The following is a 17,427-nucleotide window of genomic DNA, read 5'->3' on the forward strand; positions in this document are numbered from 1 at the left end:
CTGTACACCATGTCACAAATTTTCTCCAATGGCAGGCGCATACCATCTTAGTGGAGGGATGTCTGGCTGCCAAGATAACATTACAGACTTCAAGAGGAATGTCGGAAGCTGTCAACTGTCACTGCTTAACTTCCACGCAACAAGACGCAGAGTGTACAGGTTGGAGTGGCGAACCCTCCCCTGCTGCGACAGAAGATCCTCCTGTAGGGGCAACCTGATCGGAGGATTGATGGCCATGCTCAACAGCTCAGGATAGCAAACTCTCCGCACCCAATCGATAATAATAATGACTTGAGCCCAGTCATTCCTAATCTTCCTGAGAACTCTGGGAAGCAGTGGTAGGGGCAGAAAGGCATACAGGAGGCATGAGCTCCACTCGAGACAAAAATGTCGCCGAGTGAGAGCCACCTTGGAAACTCCAACGCACAGAGCTACTGATATTGCGCATTCTTGGCAGTGGTGAACAGATCTAACCGAAGCTCCCCTGACTGCTGAAAGAGACCTTGCACCACCTCCAGATGGAGACACCATACGTGATCCGTTAGGCATCTGCTGCTGAGTTCGTCCACTCCGGCGTTCAGAGAGCCTGCTAGATTTTGAATCACCAGAGAAATGTCCTAATGTTCCAGCCAAGTCCGGAGATGCAGAGCCTCCTGATAAAGGGTCCACAACCCCACCCCACCCTGTTTGTTGCAGTACCACATGGCTGTGGTGTTATCTCGGTGAAAACTTGTTCTAGCCTTCCCTTGATGGAGGGCAGAAAGGCCTTCAATGCCAATTGTATCACTCAGCGCTCCAATAGGTTGATGTGGTGTTCAGATTCTGCCGGAGATCAGAGTCCCCTGATTTCCACCTGATCTCCATCTGATGACCACTACTGTCAGATCTGGTTGGGGACGGAAGAGTGATCTCCCACTGACCCAGTCACAATTTGTAAGCCACCACAGCAGTTCTTTTTGCAGTTCCCTCTGAGATCTGGACCATGTTGGAGAGATTTCTCTACTGCTCCCCACACTGGAACTTCATGCCCCACTGCAGAGTCTGTGCATATGCCCGCGGGCATGTCTCACCAGCAGGATGCAGGAGGCCATGAGGCCAAGCAGCCCCAGAGTCAGTCTCACCGAAATACAGTATAGAGGCTAAAACATCAGTAGCCTATATACCCTGGACTCGTTGTTCAGGAGGATAAGCCCGAAACGGAACTGTGTCTAGAATGGTTCAGATGAAAGGAAGCATCTGAGAGGGAGTCAGGTGTGACTTCGGCACATTGGTAGTATACCTGAGCGAGTGCAGGAGGTCCACCGTAATCTGTCAAGACGACAGCCTGGGTCCAACGACCACTCCTATTCCTCCCCCAGTCCTAGCTCATAAGATAGGGCTCAGGCTCTGGCCTGGAAGGCATGGCTCCAGTTGGGTTGAAGTCTGCATTGGACGATGCCCTTCAGTCAGGGATTAGAATGGGGACGGCATTGCCGGTGGGTATCAGAAGTGCCGGAGGCGGTGACATCAGGACTGGTGCCAGTCGAAGTGGCAAGATCACCATCGGTCTGGACCCAGGAGTGGATTCTAGGGCCAGACTGGTGCTGGAACCAGAGCCGCTGGTGGAGAACCTGAAGTGGCCTCTGCCGAACCTCTCGAATGTGGAGGGACCGGGCCGCCCAAATATGAGGCGCATAGCCTCAGAGAATTCTTTTAGCTTGGTGGGGGTCACTCCCGGAAACTTGGGTGGCATGGAGACGGCCCACGCTCAATCATGGAGCCAGGCCTCATGTGGATGCTCCTTCGCTGGCCAACGGACATGGGGAAGTTGAAGATTTCATTGGCTTCTTCTTGTGGTGGTGTGACTTACTGGAATGACCCAACGACTTTGAGTGCGACAAGGATCTTGGACTCCGCAAATGCTCCCAGGACCTTCCTCTCGACCAGGACCTCGATCGTTGCACATTGAGCTGCCAAGAACTTAAGGGATCGCTCCCTCATGGCCTTTGGGTTCATGGAATGGCAATCTGCGCAGGCCTATGGGTCGTGATCGCGCTCTAGGCACCAGAGGCATACAAGGTGCGGGTCCGTCACTGACATTGATTGGTAACAAGCACCACAGGACTTGAAGCCAGCCTTCCTTGATGACATCCTGCCACACCAGGAGGAAAAACCTCAAAAAAACTTTGACAAAAGTCAATAAAATTGTAGTCAAAAATGACTAAAGGGGTAGCTATTCTCCGGATCTTCACTGACTGGTGCAGAAAGAAAAGAACTGATGTCAGGGTGCTGCGGTAGCGTCTTTATAGGCACTGCACACATCACTTCTGGCACGGACGATGCAGACGCCATCACATGGAGCTGAACGGCACTACCTACTGGTGTGCAGGGGCACTATTTCCGAAACAAATTCCGGATCCAGTCTGACACCTTGGGATAATTCGAAGGTAAGGAATTTGCGCCTAGAAGTCTCTATCCGATACACAAATTAAAAAATAGTTTGCAGATGTCATCAGTGGAGTGATACAAATGATCCCATCAAAACATGGTAAATATGAAACGCTCCAGATACAGGACACACACAAGAATATGGAGGGAAGCTATTGAAAGAGGAACATAGAACTGAGATAGATAAGAAAGCCGTCCTGCCGTGAGCAAGGGTGTGACCCAAAGTCCTCTCAAATATTTTATCGCATTGTAGACACTAGGGACCTGATTCACAAATGGCTTCCTTACTCATGGTGGAGGCTCTGCAGTTGTGGAGATATCTCCGCACGCGGGTGGAATCTCCACAGTGAGAAATCTCACTGCGGTGATTCCACCCCCAGAGACTTCCCTACGTCTGCGGGGCCTCCGCTACAAGTGCAGAGACTTCCCCAAGTCTGCAGAGCCTCCGCCACAAGTGTGGAGACTCCCCCACGTCTGTGGGACCTCCGCCACAGGTGCAGAGACTTCCCCAAGTCTGCGGAACCTCCGCCACAAGTGTGGAGACGCCCCCACGTCTGTGGGGCCTCTGCCACAGGTGCAGAGACCCTTTGTGAATCAGGCCCTGGATCTTGACAACAGACAGCTAAAGCAGTCTGCAGGTAAGATCTAAAAGGAAATGTGCCCTCGAACATGTGATCTTTTATGTTCTGATTGACAAAAAGTCCACAATTGGCACGCTGCCATGTGGGAGCGATGCGTGATCCCCGCAGTCTCTTACCTCTTGCTTTTCCGCTGGGTCCATATTTGCTGAGCGACAGCTGCACCCCGTTCATTAGGATGCCAGAAAATGACCCAAACTTGCTCACACTCTTCTCCTCTTTATGTGACTTTTCTGAAACTAAATGAGAAAAAAGGGTTGGAGCTGATTCACTATATCTTGTCTGTCACACATTCCTGACTCTTCTACATCAAACATTAACCCGATCTGCAGAAACAGACCAGCAATATCTGGTGGATGATTCACTCTTGAGTGCTCAATCTGGTTGGAGTGCCATGAATCATGAAAGAGACAGGGGATGGAATCCTAGGCTAGAGGTGCAAGCAGGGACATCCAGAAGGTGTAGTTACTGACCTGTGATCTTAGCCCTGGGGATGCACACAGGGCCTCACAGAAGTAGAAGTTGCTTACCTGTGATCCTGGGTTTGTGGACAAGCAGGGTCACACAGAAGGGGCAGGTTACTGACCTGTAATCCTAGTCTAAGGGTGCAAGTAGCGCCACACAGATGTGGAAGTTACTTACCTGTGATTCTAGACTAGGGGTGCAAGCAGGGCCATGAAGAAGGGAAAGTTACTGATCGGTGATCCTAGTCTAGGGGTGAAGGCAGGGCCATGAAGAAGGGAAAGTTACTGACCTGTGATCGTAACCTAGGGGTGCAAGAAGGGCCTCACAGAAGGGAAAGTTATGTCCCTGTGATCCTAGTTTGGGGGTGCAAGCATGGCCGCACAGAAGGAGAAGTTACTTACCTTCGGTAACACATTATCTGGTAAAAACATATCTCGCTGCAGATTCTTGACCTTGGGATTCCCCAAGGCGTCAGGCTGGATCTGATATCTTTTGCTTGAGCGATACCCCTTGCGCGCGGCAGCGGGTGGATCCATTCGGTTCCGCATGACATCGTCTCATCATCGTTAGCGTTGGTTATGATGTCGCGGTCACCTATATATGTGCCACCCAGGCGAGCGGACATCAGTACTTTTTGTTTTTTCCACGCCAGAAGCGCAGAGTCACAAAGTAATTGACGTAAACGTATGCAAACCTAGGGCCCTGAAAAAGGGAGTAACCCTAGCCCGAACAAAATCAGTCCGCAAAGCAGGAAGGCATGGGTGGGCCTGTAAGGAATATGCAGCTAGATATTGTCTCTACCAGATAATCTGTCACTGAAGGTAAGTTAATTGTTTATCTGATAGAGACTTATAGCTGTAGATTTCATACCTTTGAATTAGATACCCAAGTCATACCCTCACGGTGTTGGGTTGCGGACCAATTCCTCACACTAGGATGTCCTGCAGGACTAAATGACGAAAATGCCCATCCCTGCGGACCAGACTGTCCAGGAAGTAGTGTTTGGCAAATGTGTGCAAAGATGCCCACGTTGCTGCCTGACAGATGTCCAGGACTGGGACACCCCGAGCCAGGGCCTTAGTCGCAGGATTTCCCCTGGAGGAATGGGCCCTCAATCCCTCAGGGGGCTGCTTCTTTGCCAGGACATAGCAGATCTTTATGCAGAGAACGACTCAGCAAGAAATGGTCCTTTTCTGCACTGTCCAACCATTTCTTAGCTCCCATGTACCCCACAAAGAGTGGCAGTCCACCCAGAACTCTTTTGTGCAGTCAACGACAACGCTCTTTTTGGGTCCAGGCAGTGGAGGTGTACAAGATAGCGCCTGTAACTCTCTCACCAGCGGGCAGATGTTATCGCCACCAGAAAGGCTGTTCTTGATGGTAAGCCGCCCAAGGGGACAATTGTGCAGAGGCACGAAGGGAGCACACATAAGAAAAGTGAGGAGCAAATTAAGGTCCCACTGCGGGAAAAGAAAGGGCGCGGGCGGAAACAAGTGAGCCCGCCCCTTCAAAAAACTATTTACAATTGGAGACCTAAAGAGAGAGGGCTGGTCTGACAGCCACAAAACAGCAGACGGACCAGAAAGATAACCCTTGAGAGTACCCAAAGCAGAGCCCTGCTGGGCCAGGGTCAGAATGAACAGAAGTGCAGTAGAAAGAGAAGCAGAAAGAGGGTCAATAGACCTTTTCTGTACGGTATAACAAAACGTCTGCCAACAGCAGGCGTATACCATCCAAGTGGAGGGCCGCCGGGCTGACAAAATAACATTGCATACTTTTGGAGGAAGGTCAAAAGCCATCAACTGTCACCACTCAATCTCCATGCATGGAGGCGCAGTGTGGACAGGTTTGGGTGGAGAACCCTCCCCTGTTGCTGCAACAGAAGATCCTCCCAAAGGGGCAGCCTGACCGCAGGATGGATGCTCAGTTTCAGAAGCTCCAGATACCAGACTCTCCTTTCCCAGTCCGGAGCCACAAGAATGACTTGGGCCCGGTCATTCCTGATCTTGTTTAGAACTCTGGACAGGAGTGGTATGGGTGGAAATGCGTACAGCAGTCCCGAGCTTCACTCGTGCCGAAATACGTCGCTGAGTGATAGCCACTTTGGAAACACTGCGCGTTTTCTTCAGTGGTGAACAGATCTAACCATGGATCTCCCCACTGCTGAAAGAGACCTTACACCACCTCCGACTAGAGATGCCATTTGTGATCTGCTAGGCATAGATTGCTGAGTTTGTCCGCTCTGGCTTTCAGAGAACCTGCCAGGTGTTGAACCACCAGGGTTATGACCTGCTATTCCAGCCATGTCCAGAGACGCAGGGTCCACGACCCCACCCCACTCTGCTTGTTGCAGTACCACATATCGGAGGTGTTGTCTGTGAACTCCTGCATTAAGTTCCCCATGACAGAGGGAATAAATGCCTTCAATGCCAACTGAATCACTCGAAGCTCCAACAAATGTATATGGAGCCCCGACTCCGCCGGAAACCAGAGTCCTCTGATCTCCACCTCTCCAAGATGGCCACCCATCCCAGAAGTAACATCTGTCACTACTGTGAGATCTGGTTGGGGAAGGGAGAGGGGTCTGCCATTTACCCAATCGCGGTCCACCAACTACCACGGCAGAACTCTCGCAGTTCCTTCCGAAATCTGGGCCCACTGGAACTCCAGGTCCCACTGCAGAGCCTGCATACACCACCTGGCAAGCTTTACCGACAGGATGCAGAAGGCCATGAGGCCCAACAGCCTCAGAGTCAGTCTCACCAAAATCAAGGATAGAGGCTGAAATATCTGAATCATAGCCTGAATATCCTGGACTCGCTGCTCGGGAGGATAGGCCCAAAACTGCACTGTGTCCACAGAAGCTCCTATGAAAGGGGGCATCTGAGAAGGAGTCAGGTGTGACTTAGGAACGTTTATAGAGAATCCCAGAGAATGCAGGAGGTCCGCCGTAGTCTGAAGGTGGGAGCCTGGGGTGAGGACGCCTTCAACAGCCAGTCGTCGATGTAGGAGAAGTCTGACACCCCTAACCTGCACAGATGCGACCACCACCATCACCTTGGTGAATACCCGAGGGGCACTTATAAGGCCAAAGGGGACCACAGTAAACTGAAAGTTCTCGTGGCCTACCTTGAACCACAGGTAACACCTGTGACCCGGCATGATAGGGATGTACAAATACGCATCCTGCAGGTCCAACTCTACCATCCAGTCTTCTTGGTCTAGGGCAGACAACACCTGAGCCAGAGTGAGCATCTTGAACTTCTCCTTCTTCAGGAAGAGACTGACGTTCTGAAGATCTAAAATGGGCCGCAACCCTTTGTTCTTTTTCGGAATCAGAAAGTAGCGGTAATAACAGTCACTGCGTACTCCTGAATCCGGGACCCTCTCTATAGCTTCTTGGCCATGAGAGCTGTAACTTCCTCCTTGAGCAATTTTAAATGATCCTCCGGCAGCCGTTCCAGATTTGGCAGAATGGGAGGAGGCAAACAAAGGAAAGGCAGAGAATAGCCCTCCTGAATTATCTGCAAGACCCACTTGTCTGATGTTATGGACCTCCTGTGGGGGAGATGATGACGGATTTTCCCGCCAACTGGAGTGGCGTGGTCTTTCAGAGTCAGACTAGGAGTGCTTGAAGGTTGCCAAGGGCAGGGTGGCTGAAGACTTCTGGCTTCCATTCCTAGGATGGAATGAACCGTGTCCACGTCTGCGCACAACTTGGGAAGTCTGCCCAGGACGGTGGCTGGGATAGGGCTAACACTGCTGAAAACCCCTTCTGTTGCCATGAAAGGGGCGAAAGCTAGACTAGCCATGAGGTGTAGAAGAGAGGTGTCGTGTACCTCACAAGACTCACCTTTGCTTGCGAGGTGATTCCGCAGAGACGACAAGAGCACCCGTCCCTGTACCCACCTGACCCTCGTGAATAGTAGTAACCAACGGAGATGAGATGGACGCAGGGAAGGGAGCCAGAAAGGACGTAGTGGCTGGGTGTGGATGTATCCTGGGGGCCCTATGGAAGACAGGAAGAACTATTCGATAAGGAGTCCTAACCCCTGTTCTACAGCACCCACGCTAACCCACACACAGAAAAGAAAATCATTCCGGGGACTCACCGATGCTTCTTCGGATCAGGGCAACCAGAATCAGCGCTGCTCAGGGCGAAGAACTCCTGGACACTACTCCTTCCGAAATCAAAGTAAGGCGCTCCTGCGCCGGTGAGTTGAAAGAAAGGTCAAACCATGCGCAAAGATGTTCTTGCGCAATAAGGCGGCCAACTACGGGGGCAAGCTATAACAAAGGCAATGTAGGTGCTAGAACACAGTTCCAAAATGAAGTGGGTACTTTGTCACAGTAGCGCTCCTGCGCTATGGACACTTCAGTACCCCCAGAAGCACACCCACGCTGAAGTGATGCAAAACCAAGAGTATCCCACCAACGCTCCTGCGTTGTAGGATTGAGGAAAAACCCCCAAGCGCTCCTGCGCTATGTAAACTAACTGTGCTCCCTAAGCGCTCCTGCGCTAAGTAAACTAAAGAGCTCCCTAAGCGCTCCTGCGCCGAATAAACTAAAACACCCCCCAAGCGCTCCTGCGCTAAACGAACAAACAGGTCTCCAATGATATATACAAGTATCCCATGAGCACTCCGGTGCTCTGGGATTCAGGCAGCCTCTGTGGCCGGAATTCTCGATACCCAGTGGGGCGCTCCAGCGCCGAGGGAAGGAATGCACAAGCACGCCTTCAACTTACTGGAACCAGGTTGCGGGGGTCGGAACTCCGCAGTCACGTCTTCGGGGGATTCAGTAGAATACGAAGCACGGAGCCGGCGGGAAACGCGCAGTGTAAGCGTTTCCCCCGGAAGTGTTCCTTCGACCTCTCGTGCGCCGCAACCACTAGACCGGGACTCACCCTTCCAACCGGAAGTGAGTCTCCCGGCGTTTCTGTGTGCGCGTTTGCGGGGCACCTGACAGTACACCCCCCCAAACAAAACCCCCACCCCAACCCCCAAGGACTCAAACAGGGGAGACAGGGCGTGGGCTCAACGGGTGACTAAGATGGAAAGCACGGACTAGAACGGGAGCATGGCGCACATGGGACAAAGGTTCCCAAGACCGTTCATCCGGGCCGTACCCTTTCCAGTCCACCAGGTAGTACAGCTTACCTCTGGTACGACGAGAGCCCAGAATGGCCCTGACCTCATACTCAACATGGTCCTCCACCACCACTGGAGAAGGGGGAGAGGGAACAGCGCTACCAGAAGGAACCGCCCTCAGCAGTGAGACATGGAAAACAGGGTGGATCTTCATGTGTGCAGGAAGCAAGAGTTTCATAGCTACGGGGTTGACCACCTTGTCGATGACAAAAGGACCCACAAAACGAGGCAACAGTTTCTTGGGGCCATGCACATTCAGGTGCCGAATGGAAAGCCATACCCTGTCACCCCGACGGTACTCGGGCTCCTTCTGTCTATGGGCGTCAGCATACGCCTTGTAGGTGTCCTTAGCTTTAGCCAATTCAAACCGTGCTTGTTGCCAGAGGCGGCACAAGGACTCATGGTAGGCACGTACCGTGGGTAAGAGGCTGTCCCGGGGTACCTCCCAGGCAGTAGTGCGAGGGTGACGGCCGTGGAGGCAAAAGAAAGGAGACATACCGATGGCAGAATGCTTGCTGTTGTTGTACGCGTATTCCGCCATCCACAGCACCTCGGACCAGTCCTTCTCTACCGTAAGCAGTAAACAACGGAGGTACCGCTCCATGGTATGGTTCGTCCGTTCGGCCTGGCCGTCGGTCTGGGGGTGGTATGCGGATGACAGGCGGACGTCCATCTCGAGGATCCTGCAGACCTCCTTCCAGAAGCGGGACACGAACTGCGAGCCCCTGTCCGTGATAACCACTGACGGAATGCCATGGAGACGAACCACTTCTTGCACGAAGCTCACGGCCAACTCCGCAGCGGTGGGCACCTTTGCCAAGGGTATGAAATGCGCCAGTTTGGAAAGGTGATCCACTATGGTAAGGACAGTGGTGTGACCAGTCTTGGTGAGAGGGAGTTCCACCACGAAGTCCATAGAGATGGTGTGCCACGGACACGGTGGCACCGGGATGGCACGCAGTAGACCAACAGGGGGCGTTGACCTGTTTTTCCCCAACAGACAAATGGCACAGTTCGTTACATGGGTTTTTGTGTCACTCGCCATTGTGGGCCACCAGAACTGTCGTTGCACTAGCTCAAGTGTCTTGTGATAACCAGGGTGGCCAGAGAGGACATGATCATGGCACATGCGGACTGCTTTTTGCTGACTGGGAATCCCTGGTAGGTACAACTGGTCCCCCCGAAACAACAACCCGTCCACACACGTTACTCCCTGGTGGCCCTCTGCCAGGATGTCCGGATCCGCTTGCTCCATGTCGTCCTTCACCTGTGTCATGAAGTCCGAGGAAGCCACTACGCCCTGGAAGTGCTGGTCCGAAATTATGGGAACCGGCTCGGTGTTGTCGGCCTCCTCCTCGGTTTCGTCCAACCGTGAAACGGCGTCTGCTTTGGCGTTGTCTTTCCCAGGACGGAAAGTGATTACAAAGTCGTATTCATTGAAGAATAAGGTCCATCGGAGCTGGCGGGCGGTGAGGGCACGTGCTGATCGTAAAAACTGGAGGTTCCTGTGGTCGGTGTAGATGGTTACCGTGTGTTTTGCGTCTTTCAGGAAGTGACGCCATTCCTCAAAAGCGGTCTTGATTGCTAAAAGCTCCCTGTCGGACACCGTGTAGTTGCGTTCTGCTGGTAGGAGCTTTTTGGAGTAAAAGGCCACTGGATGCAGCTGTCCGGTATTGGTGTTTCGTTGGGACAATACGCCCCCTATGGCGTCCTTAGAGGCGTCTGCCTCTACTATGAAAGGCTGCTTGGTGTCCGGGTGTCCCAGAACTGGGGCTGTGGTGAAACGCCTTTTCAGTTCTTGAAAGGCGCCTTCTGCCGTCTGATCCCAACTGAAACGTACCCCTTTGCGTAGCAAGCGTGTAATGGGAGCTACCATCCCAGAGAACCCGGTGATGAATCTACGGTAGTAGTTGGCGAATCCTAAGAACCGTTGGACCCCTTTTACCGACTCCGGAGGAGGCCATGACAATATGGCGTCCACTTTCTTATTGTCCATGTGGATGCCTGCCGGAGTGATGATGTGCCCCAGGAACTCCACCGTAGTGACGTGGAACATGCTCTTCTCCATCTTCACATATAACCGGTGTTGTTCCAACCGTCGGAGGACGGAACGCACATGTTGCACGTGTTCTGCTTTAGACTGGGAGTAAATCAGTATGTCGTCGATATAGACGATGCAGAACACGTCTATGTAGTCCCGTAACACTTCATCGATGAAGAACTGGAACGCTGCAGGGGCATTACAGAGTCCGAAAGGCATGACCTGATATTCGAATAGACCAAACTTCGTCCGGAAGGCAGTCTTCCATTCGTCACCCTTTCGGACTCTGACCAGATGGTAAGCACCCCGTAGGTCCAGCTTGGTATACACAGAGGCGTCTTTGACCTGCTCCAGGAGGTTGGATATCAACGGTAGCGGGTAACGGTTTTTTACCGTGATGGCGTTTATCGCCCGAAAGTCTATGCAGGTCCTTAGATCACCCTCCTTTTTCGATACGAAGAAGAGAGAAGAGGACACCGGAGACCTGGAATGACGAATGAATCCGTTGTCCAAAAACTCGTCCAAATATGATCGTAGGTGGATGTTCTCTTTTTCCGTGAGGGAATAGATCCTGCTGCATGGCAACTTAGAGCCAGGGATCAAATCTATGCGGCAATCAAACGGCCGATGTGGTGGCAGGGTGTTGGCTCCTTTTTTGTCGAATACCTCTGCCAGGTCTTGATATTCCTCCGGTATGGCTGCTTGGGAAACCATCCCCATACCTTGTAGCGGCAGCGTTCTAGCTTGTATGGAGCGAGCTCCCATAAGGTCGTCCTTCGCATAACAGCTTCCACAGCAATGCTCCGAATCCAGATGTATGATTCTGGACACCCAATCAATGCGTGGATTGTGCTTCACCAACCACGGTAAGCCAAGAATGACCTTGAATTGAGGGGCGTCTATGACGTCAAAACAGATGGCCTCTGTATGGTGGTTCTCGAAGACCATCGACATGTTCTCGGTTTGCTGCCGGATTGGGCCGGACGTCAGGTCTGTGCCATCCACAGCTTTAACGGTTTCGGGTTGTGCTTTCGACACGGTGCTGATGCCCAACGTACGTGAATAAACGGTGTCGATAAAGCAACCAGTTGCACCGGAATCCACCATAGCGGTCACCAACCAGGATTCGTCTGCCTGGTTTCGTAAGGTTACTTCTACCCCTATGTGGTGGCTGCCATCAAACACCGCAGGGATCGCTGAGAAAAAAGATGAAGAACCCAGAGGACGGATCCCCATGTCTACTGGGTTGTCTCGTTTCCCGACTTGTCACCCTTGGTGATGGGCAACACGAACGGCCTTCTACCACGTGGTTTCGTTGGTTTCACCGGACATTCCCTGACAAAGTGGCCACTTTTTCCGCAGTATAAGCATTGGTTCTGCCTCCTTCTTTTCTCTCTTTCTTGGCTAGTCAGTGGTCCTTTGATGCCCCCTATCTGCATGGGTTCCGGGGCCTCACTCGGGGGGTTGGATTCATCTTTGGCTTTTTCAACACCCTTGTCCCCCATGGATAAGAAACGGTTGTCACTTCCTTTTCCTTTCTCTGTTCTCCTTTCCAGTAGTCGAAAGTTCATCTTCACCACCATGTTGATGAACGGGCCTATTTCCTCAGGGGGATCGGGATACTGCGATATGAGGTCCTTGAGATCATCGCGTAATCCCCGATAAAATACGGACACCTTCTTATCCTCTGGCCAATGGGATTCGATAACCAACCGGTTGAACGTGGTGATGTAATGAAGGAGATCCTGGTTACCTTGTTTGTGATTGAGCAACTCGTTATCCGCAGCTTGCACAAAGGTGTGCCGGGCGAACATACGTCGCATGGCTTCTTGGAATGTCGGTAGGTGGTGTAGCATGGGTTCATCGTTATCCACTAAGGCAATGGACCATTGGGCGGCGTCTCCGCCCATATAGGACAGGATGAAGGCTACCTTGGATGAGTCGTCAGGAAAAGCCGTGGTTCTGGCCATGAAATGCAGATGACATTGATGGATGAAGATGCCGTACTTGGTGCTGTCCCCGTAGAAGCGTTCGGGTGGTGCCAGCTGTACAGGATGTGGCGTGATCACTTGTATGGCGGGGTTCGGAGAGGTGGTGGTAGAGGACCCCCCAAAGGTAAACGTAGGCTGCCTCAACAGACCTTCTTGTAACACTCTGGGACTAGGGGTGGTTCCCCACGGACTGGTAACCCCCGATGCCATTTGGCCCTGTAGGGCCGTGATGTCATGGCGTAAGGTGAGGTTCTCGGTTTGCATAGCGGCTAACATGGCCGCTATGTCGCTTAATGTAACCTCTGGGTCGCCCATGTCGTCTGGGTGGAATAGAAATCGTGGGCTTCGTATTCTGTCGTGTACCTCACAAGACTCACCTTTGCTTGCGAGGTGATTCCGCAGAGACGACAAGAGCACCCGTCCCTGTACCCACCTGACCCTCGTGAATAGTAGTAACCAACGGAGATGAGATGGACGCAGGGAAGGGAGCCAGAAAGGACGTAGTGGCTGGGTGTGGATGTATCCTGGGGGCCCTATGGAAGACAGGAAGAACTATTCGATAAGGAGTCCTAACCCCTGTTCTACAGCACCCACGCTAACCCACACACAGAAAAGAAAATCATTCCGGGGACTCACCGATGCTTCTTCGGATCAGGGCAACCAGAATCAGCGCTGCTCAGGGCGAAGAACTCCTGGACACTACTCCTTCCGAAATCAAAGTAAGGCGCTCCTGCGCCGGTGAGTTGAAAGAAAGGTCAAACCATGCGCAAAGATGTTCTTGCGCAATAAGGCGGCCAACTACGGGGGCAAGCTATAACAAAGGCAATGTAGGTGCTAGAACACAGTTCCAAAATGAAGTGGGTACTTTGTCACAGTAGCGCTCCTGCGCTATGGACACTTCAGTACCCCCAGAAGCACACCCACGCTGAAGTGATGCAAAACCAAGAGTATCCCACCAACGCTCCTGCGTTGTAGGATTGAGGAAAAACCCCCAAGCGCTCCTGCGCTATGTAAACTAACTGTGCTCCCTAAGCGCTCCTGCGCTAAGTAAACTAAAGAGCTCCCTAAGCGCTCCTGCGCCGAATAAACTAAAACACCCCCCAAGCGCTCCTGCGCTAAACGAACAAACAGGTCTCCAATGATATATACAAGTATCCCATGAGCACTCCGGTGCTCTGGGATTCAGGCAGCCTCTGTGGCCGGAATTCTCGATACCCAGTGGGGCGCTCCAGCGCCGAGGGAAGGAATGCACAAGCACGCCTTCAACTTACTGGAACCAGGTTGCGGGGGTCGGAATTCCGCAGTCACGTCTTCGGGGGATTCAGTAGAATACGAAGCACGGAGCCGGCGGGAAACGCGCAGTGTAAGCGTTTCCCCCGGAAGTGTTCCTTCGACCTCTCGTGCGCCGCAACCACTAGACCGGGACTCACCCTTCCAACCGGAAGTGAGTCTCCCGGCGTTTCTGTGTGCGCGTTTGCGGGGCACCTGACAAGAGGCCCAACGATCTGGCTGTAGCTCGAGAGGCCGTGAACCGCTTTAGGGTCGAGTCTGCTTTGTCCCCAAAAAGACTGGATCCATCAAACGGCATGTCCATCAAGTTTGCCTGGACATCACCCGAGAAGCCAGACGTTCTAAGCCAGGTGTGGCACCACAAGGCCACTGTCGATGAAATCACTCTGCCCAGCGAATCAGTTGTGTCAAGGCCACACCCTATGGTGAATTTTGCTGCATCTCTCCCGTCCTTAACTGCCTGAGAGAGCACAGCCCGGGCCTCCTCCGGGACTTGTGGCAGCACTTGTGCAACCATTTTCCAAAGGGAGTGGGAGAAACTGCCCAATAAGCATGCGGTATTAACCGACCGCAATACCAGGAGAGAGGAAGAAAACATCTTCTTTCCAAGTGATTCCAGCCTCTTGGATTCCCTAAGGGAAAGTGCCCTGGGAAGAAGAAGCCTGCACCACCAAGCTTTTAGGGGTGGGGTTGTTGGCTAAGGAATTTTGGGTGACCTGGAGCGAGGTGATGGTGGCCTGCAATTGTCCTATTCACAGGAGCTCCTGTGCTAGGCATGGACCACGTGCCTAGAATGACATCAGTTAGTGACTCATTGAAGGGCAAAAGGGGTTCAGAGGTGGAAGCCTCAGGCTGAAGCACTTCGGTCAGGAGATTAGTCCTGACCTGCACATTGGGAAACTTCAGTCCTAGGACCTCGGCCGCCCTCTTCAACACCATGGCATAAGATGCCCCCTCCTCTGTAGCCACAGTTGGTGGCGAGAGCATGCCACTATCAGGGTAAGTGTCTAGTCCACTAGCCTCCCCAAGTTCCCCATACCAGTCCATCTGCTCTGCAGAAACATCCTGGTATTCTAAAGGGTCCATACACACCTCCCAATCCTCTCCCATGCCTAAAATATCAACAAAATGTTCAGGCAACAACATAGAACCCCTAGGTTCTATTGACTTTGGAATCGTCATCGAGCGACACCGCTCCAACTCTGTGTTGTCAGGGATAATGATGGGGCTGGAGCCACCAGTGGGCGCCAGCAGCCCCGAAGGCACTGACTTTGGGTCTGATGATGGGAAAGGTCCCACTGCCCCGGTCACTCGCCTTCCTTTCCCGCCTCCCAGTTCCGGTTTCCCGCCACTGACCCCGCAGTCCCGCCCCCCCTTCCTTCCCATTGGCCACCCAGCCTCCCGCCTCCCAGCTGACCCTCCCTCCCGGCTCACTACTTAAGGGGTCCACTCCGCGCTGGTCACTGTGACCCCCTGTTCCTCACAGGTGGTCGCTCCCCTTCCACTGCTGCTACCCGACGCCTGCTACCTGACGCCTGCCTACCTGACGCCTGCCTGCCTGCCTGCTGTCACCGCTGCCCCCCCTGACTCCACCTACCTCTTCCGCCGCCGCTGACCTCTGCCCCGCCACTACCTGACGCCTGCCTGCTCGCCTGCTGTCACCGCTGACCCCCCTGACGCCACTTACCTCATCCGCCGCCGCCGACCTCTGCCCCGCAACTTCCAGGTACTGCCCTCTGCTCGCTGCCTGCTCTGCTGCCCTTCTTCTTCGTGCCAGCTCACCGCCGCCGCTGCCCCGGTCACTCGCCTTCCTTTCCCGCCTCCCAGTTCCGGTTTCCCGCCACTGACCCCGCAGTCCCGCCCCCCCTTCCTTCCCATTGGCCACCCAGCCTCCCGCCTCCCAGCTGACCCTCCCTCCCGGCTCACTACTTAAGGGGTCCACTCCGCGCTGGTCACTGTGACCCCCTGTTCCTCACAGGTGGTCGCTCCCCTTGTAATGTAATGTAATGTAAAAATTATTTGTAAAGCGCGACATTCACCGGACGGTTTCTTGGCGCTATTCACTTAAATCAACGAGAGGCAGAAGCAAAAGCAAGGAGAAAGAGATTTATGAATAGATACCGAGGAAGAGGTGGGTTTTTAGGAGGGACCTGAAGTGAAGATAAGAGGAGGAGAGTCTCAATTCCAGCGGTAGAGAGTTCCAGAAGGAGGGTGCCAGAAAGGAGAACCTAAGACCGCCGTGTTTTTTGCGCTTGAAGCGGGGAGTCTGAAGGAGCGCAAGATGAGAGGAGCGGAGATTCCTAGAGGGGGTATAGGGGTGCAAAAGGGAGGAAATGAAGGAAGGGCCGGTGCCTGCCAGAGATTTGTGGATTAGGCAACCAAGTTTAAACTTGCAGCGCTCCGAAATAGGAAGCCAATGGAGGGCCTTGAGGAGGGGACGGACGTGGTGGTGTTTCGGTTGGTGGTAAATAAGGCGAGCTGCTTGGTTCTGAATGAGTTGTAGTCTGTTGATTTGATATTGAGGGATGCCAACGTATAGGGCGTTGGCGTAGTCGATTCGGGAGATGACTAATGCCAGTAGTACCAAGGTGAGGGCTTCAGTGGTCAGAAAATGGGCTATTTTACGAATCTTCCGGAGCTGGAAGAAGCAAGAGGACACGGTGGCACTGACCTGATGCTGCATTGAGAGGTCTTGGGAGATGAAAACCCCAAGGCTTTTCACTTTGTCAGCAGGGTGGGGGGAAGGGCCGAGGGAGGAGGGCCAGAACGAGGAATTCCAAGGATTGGAAGGGCCTCCGACAAGAACGAGCTCCGTCTTGTCGGGGTTGAGTTTGAGATGGTGTGTGCCCATCCAATTACTGATGTGACAGAGGGTGGACTGGAAATCTAGAGCCGCTTCGTCCGAGGAGTCGAGATTGAAGACGAGCTGAATGTCATCTGCATAATTAAATGCTGTGACATTCCTACCGCGGAGGGAGCGGATCAGGGGGGTGAGGTAGAGGTTGAAGAGAAGGGGTGACAGGGAAGAACCCTGCGGGACACCGCAGGTGACTCTCGTCTGGTTTGCCGTGAACTGAGAGAGACGGACCGATTGATGGCGGTCGGCAAGGAAGGAACAAACCCAATTAAGGGCCGTCCCGCTAATGCCTGCCTCTTCGACACGGTCGACTAAGATGGAATGATCGACCGTGTCGAAGGCTGCTGACAGGTCTAGAAGCACCAGGGCTTGACTGGTGTTGGAGTCGGCGCCTCTACGGAGTTCCTCCATAACAGAGAGGATAACAGACTCTGTCGAGTAGGCAGGTCTAAACCCAGCTTGCTGAGAGTCTAAGAAGTTGGAGTCCTCGATGAAGGAACTGAGGACGGTGGTCACGTGCGTCTCGAGTACCTTGCTTAGGTAAGGCAGGAGAGAAATAGGGCGGAAG

At 53.1% G+C, this 17,427-nt stretch overlaps 1 protein-coding gene across 1 annotated transcript in view; it reads right to left on the reverse strand.

The window, feature by feature from the left end:
* The window catches only part of SPAG17 (sperm associated antigen 17), a 1,802,643-nt gene that overhangs the window by 749,221 nt on the left and 1,035,995 nt on the right, over nt 1-17,427 (reverse strand). The window contains exon 25 of the mRNA XM_085620708.1: nt 3,185-3,304. Within this exon, the coding sequence (XP_085476834.1) occupies nt 3,185-3,304 (120 nt within the window). The remainder of the gene's footprint in view (nt 1-3,184; nt 3,305-17,427) is intronic.

This window comes from Triturus cristatus, chromosome 8, assembly GCF_964204655.1.
Source record: "Triturus cristatus chromosome 8, aTriCri1.1, whole genome shotgun sequence".
Lineage (NCBI taxonomy): Eukaryota > Metazoa > Chordata > Amphibia > Caudata > Salamandridae > Triturus > Triturus cristatus.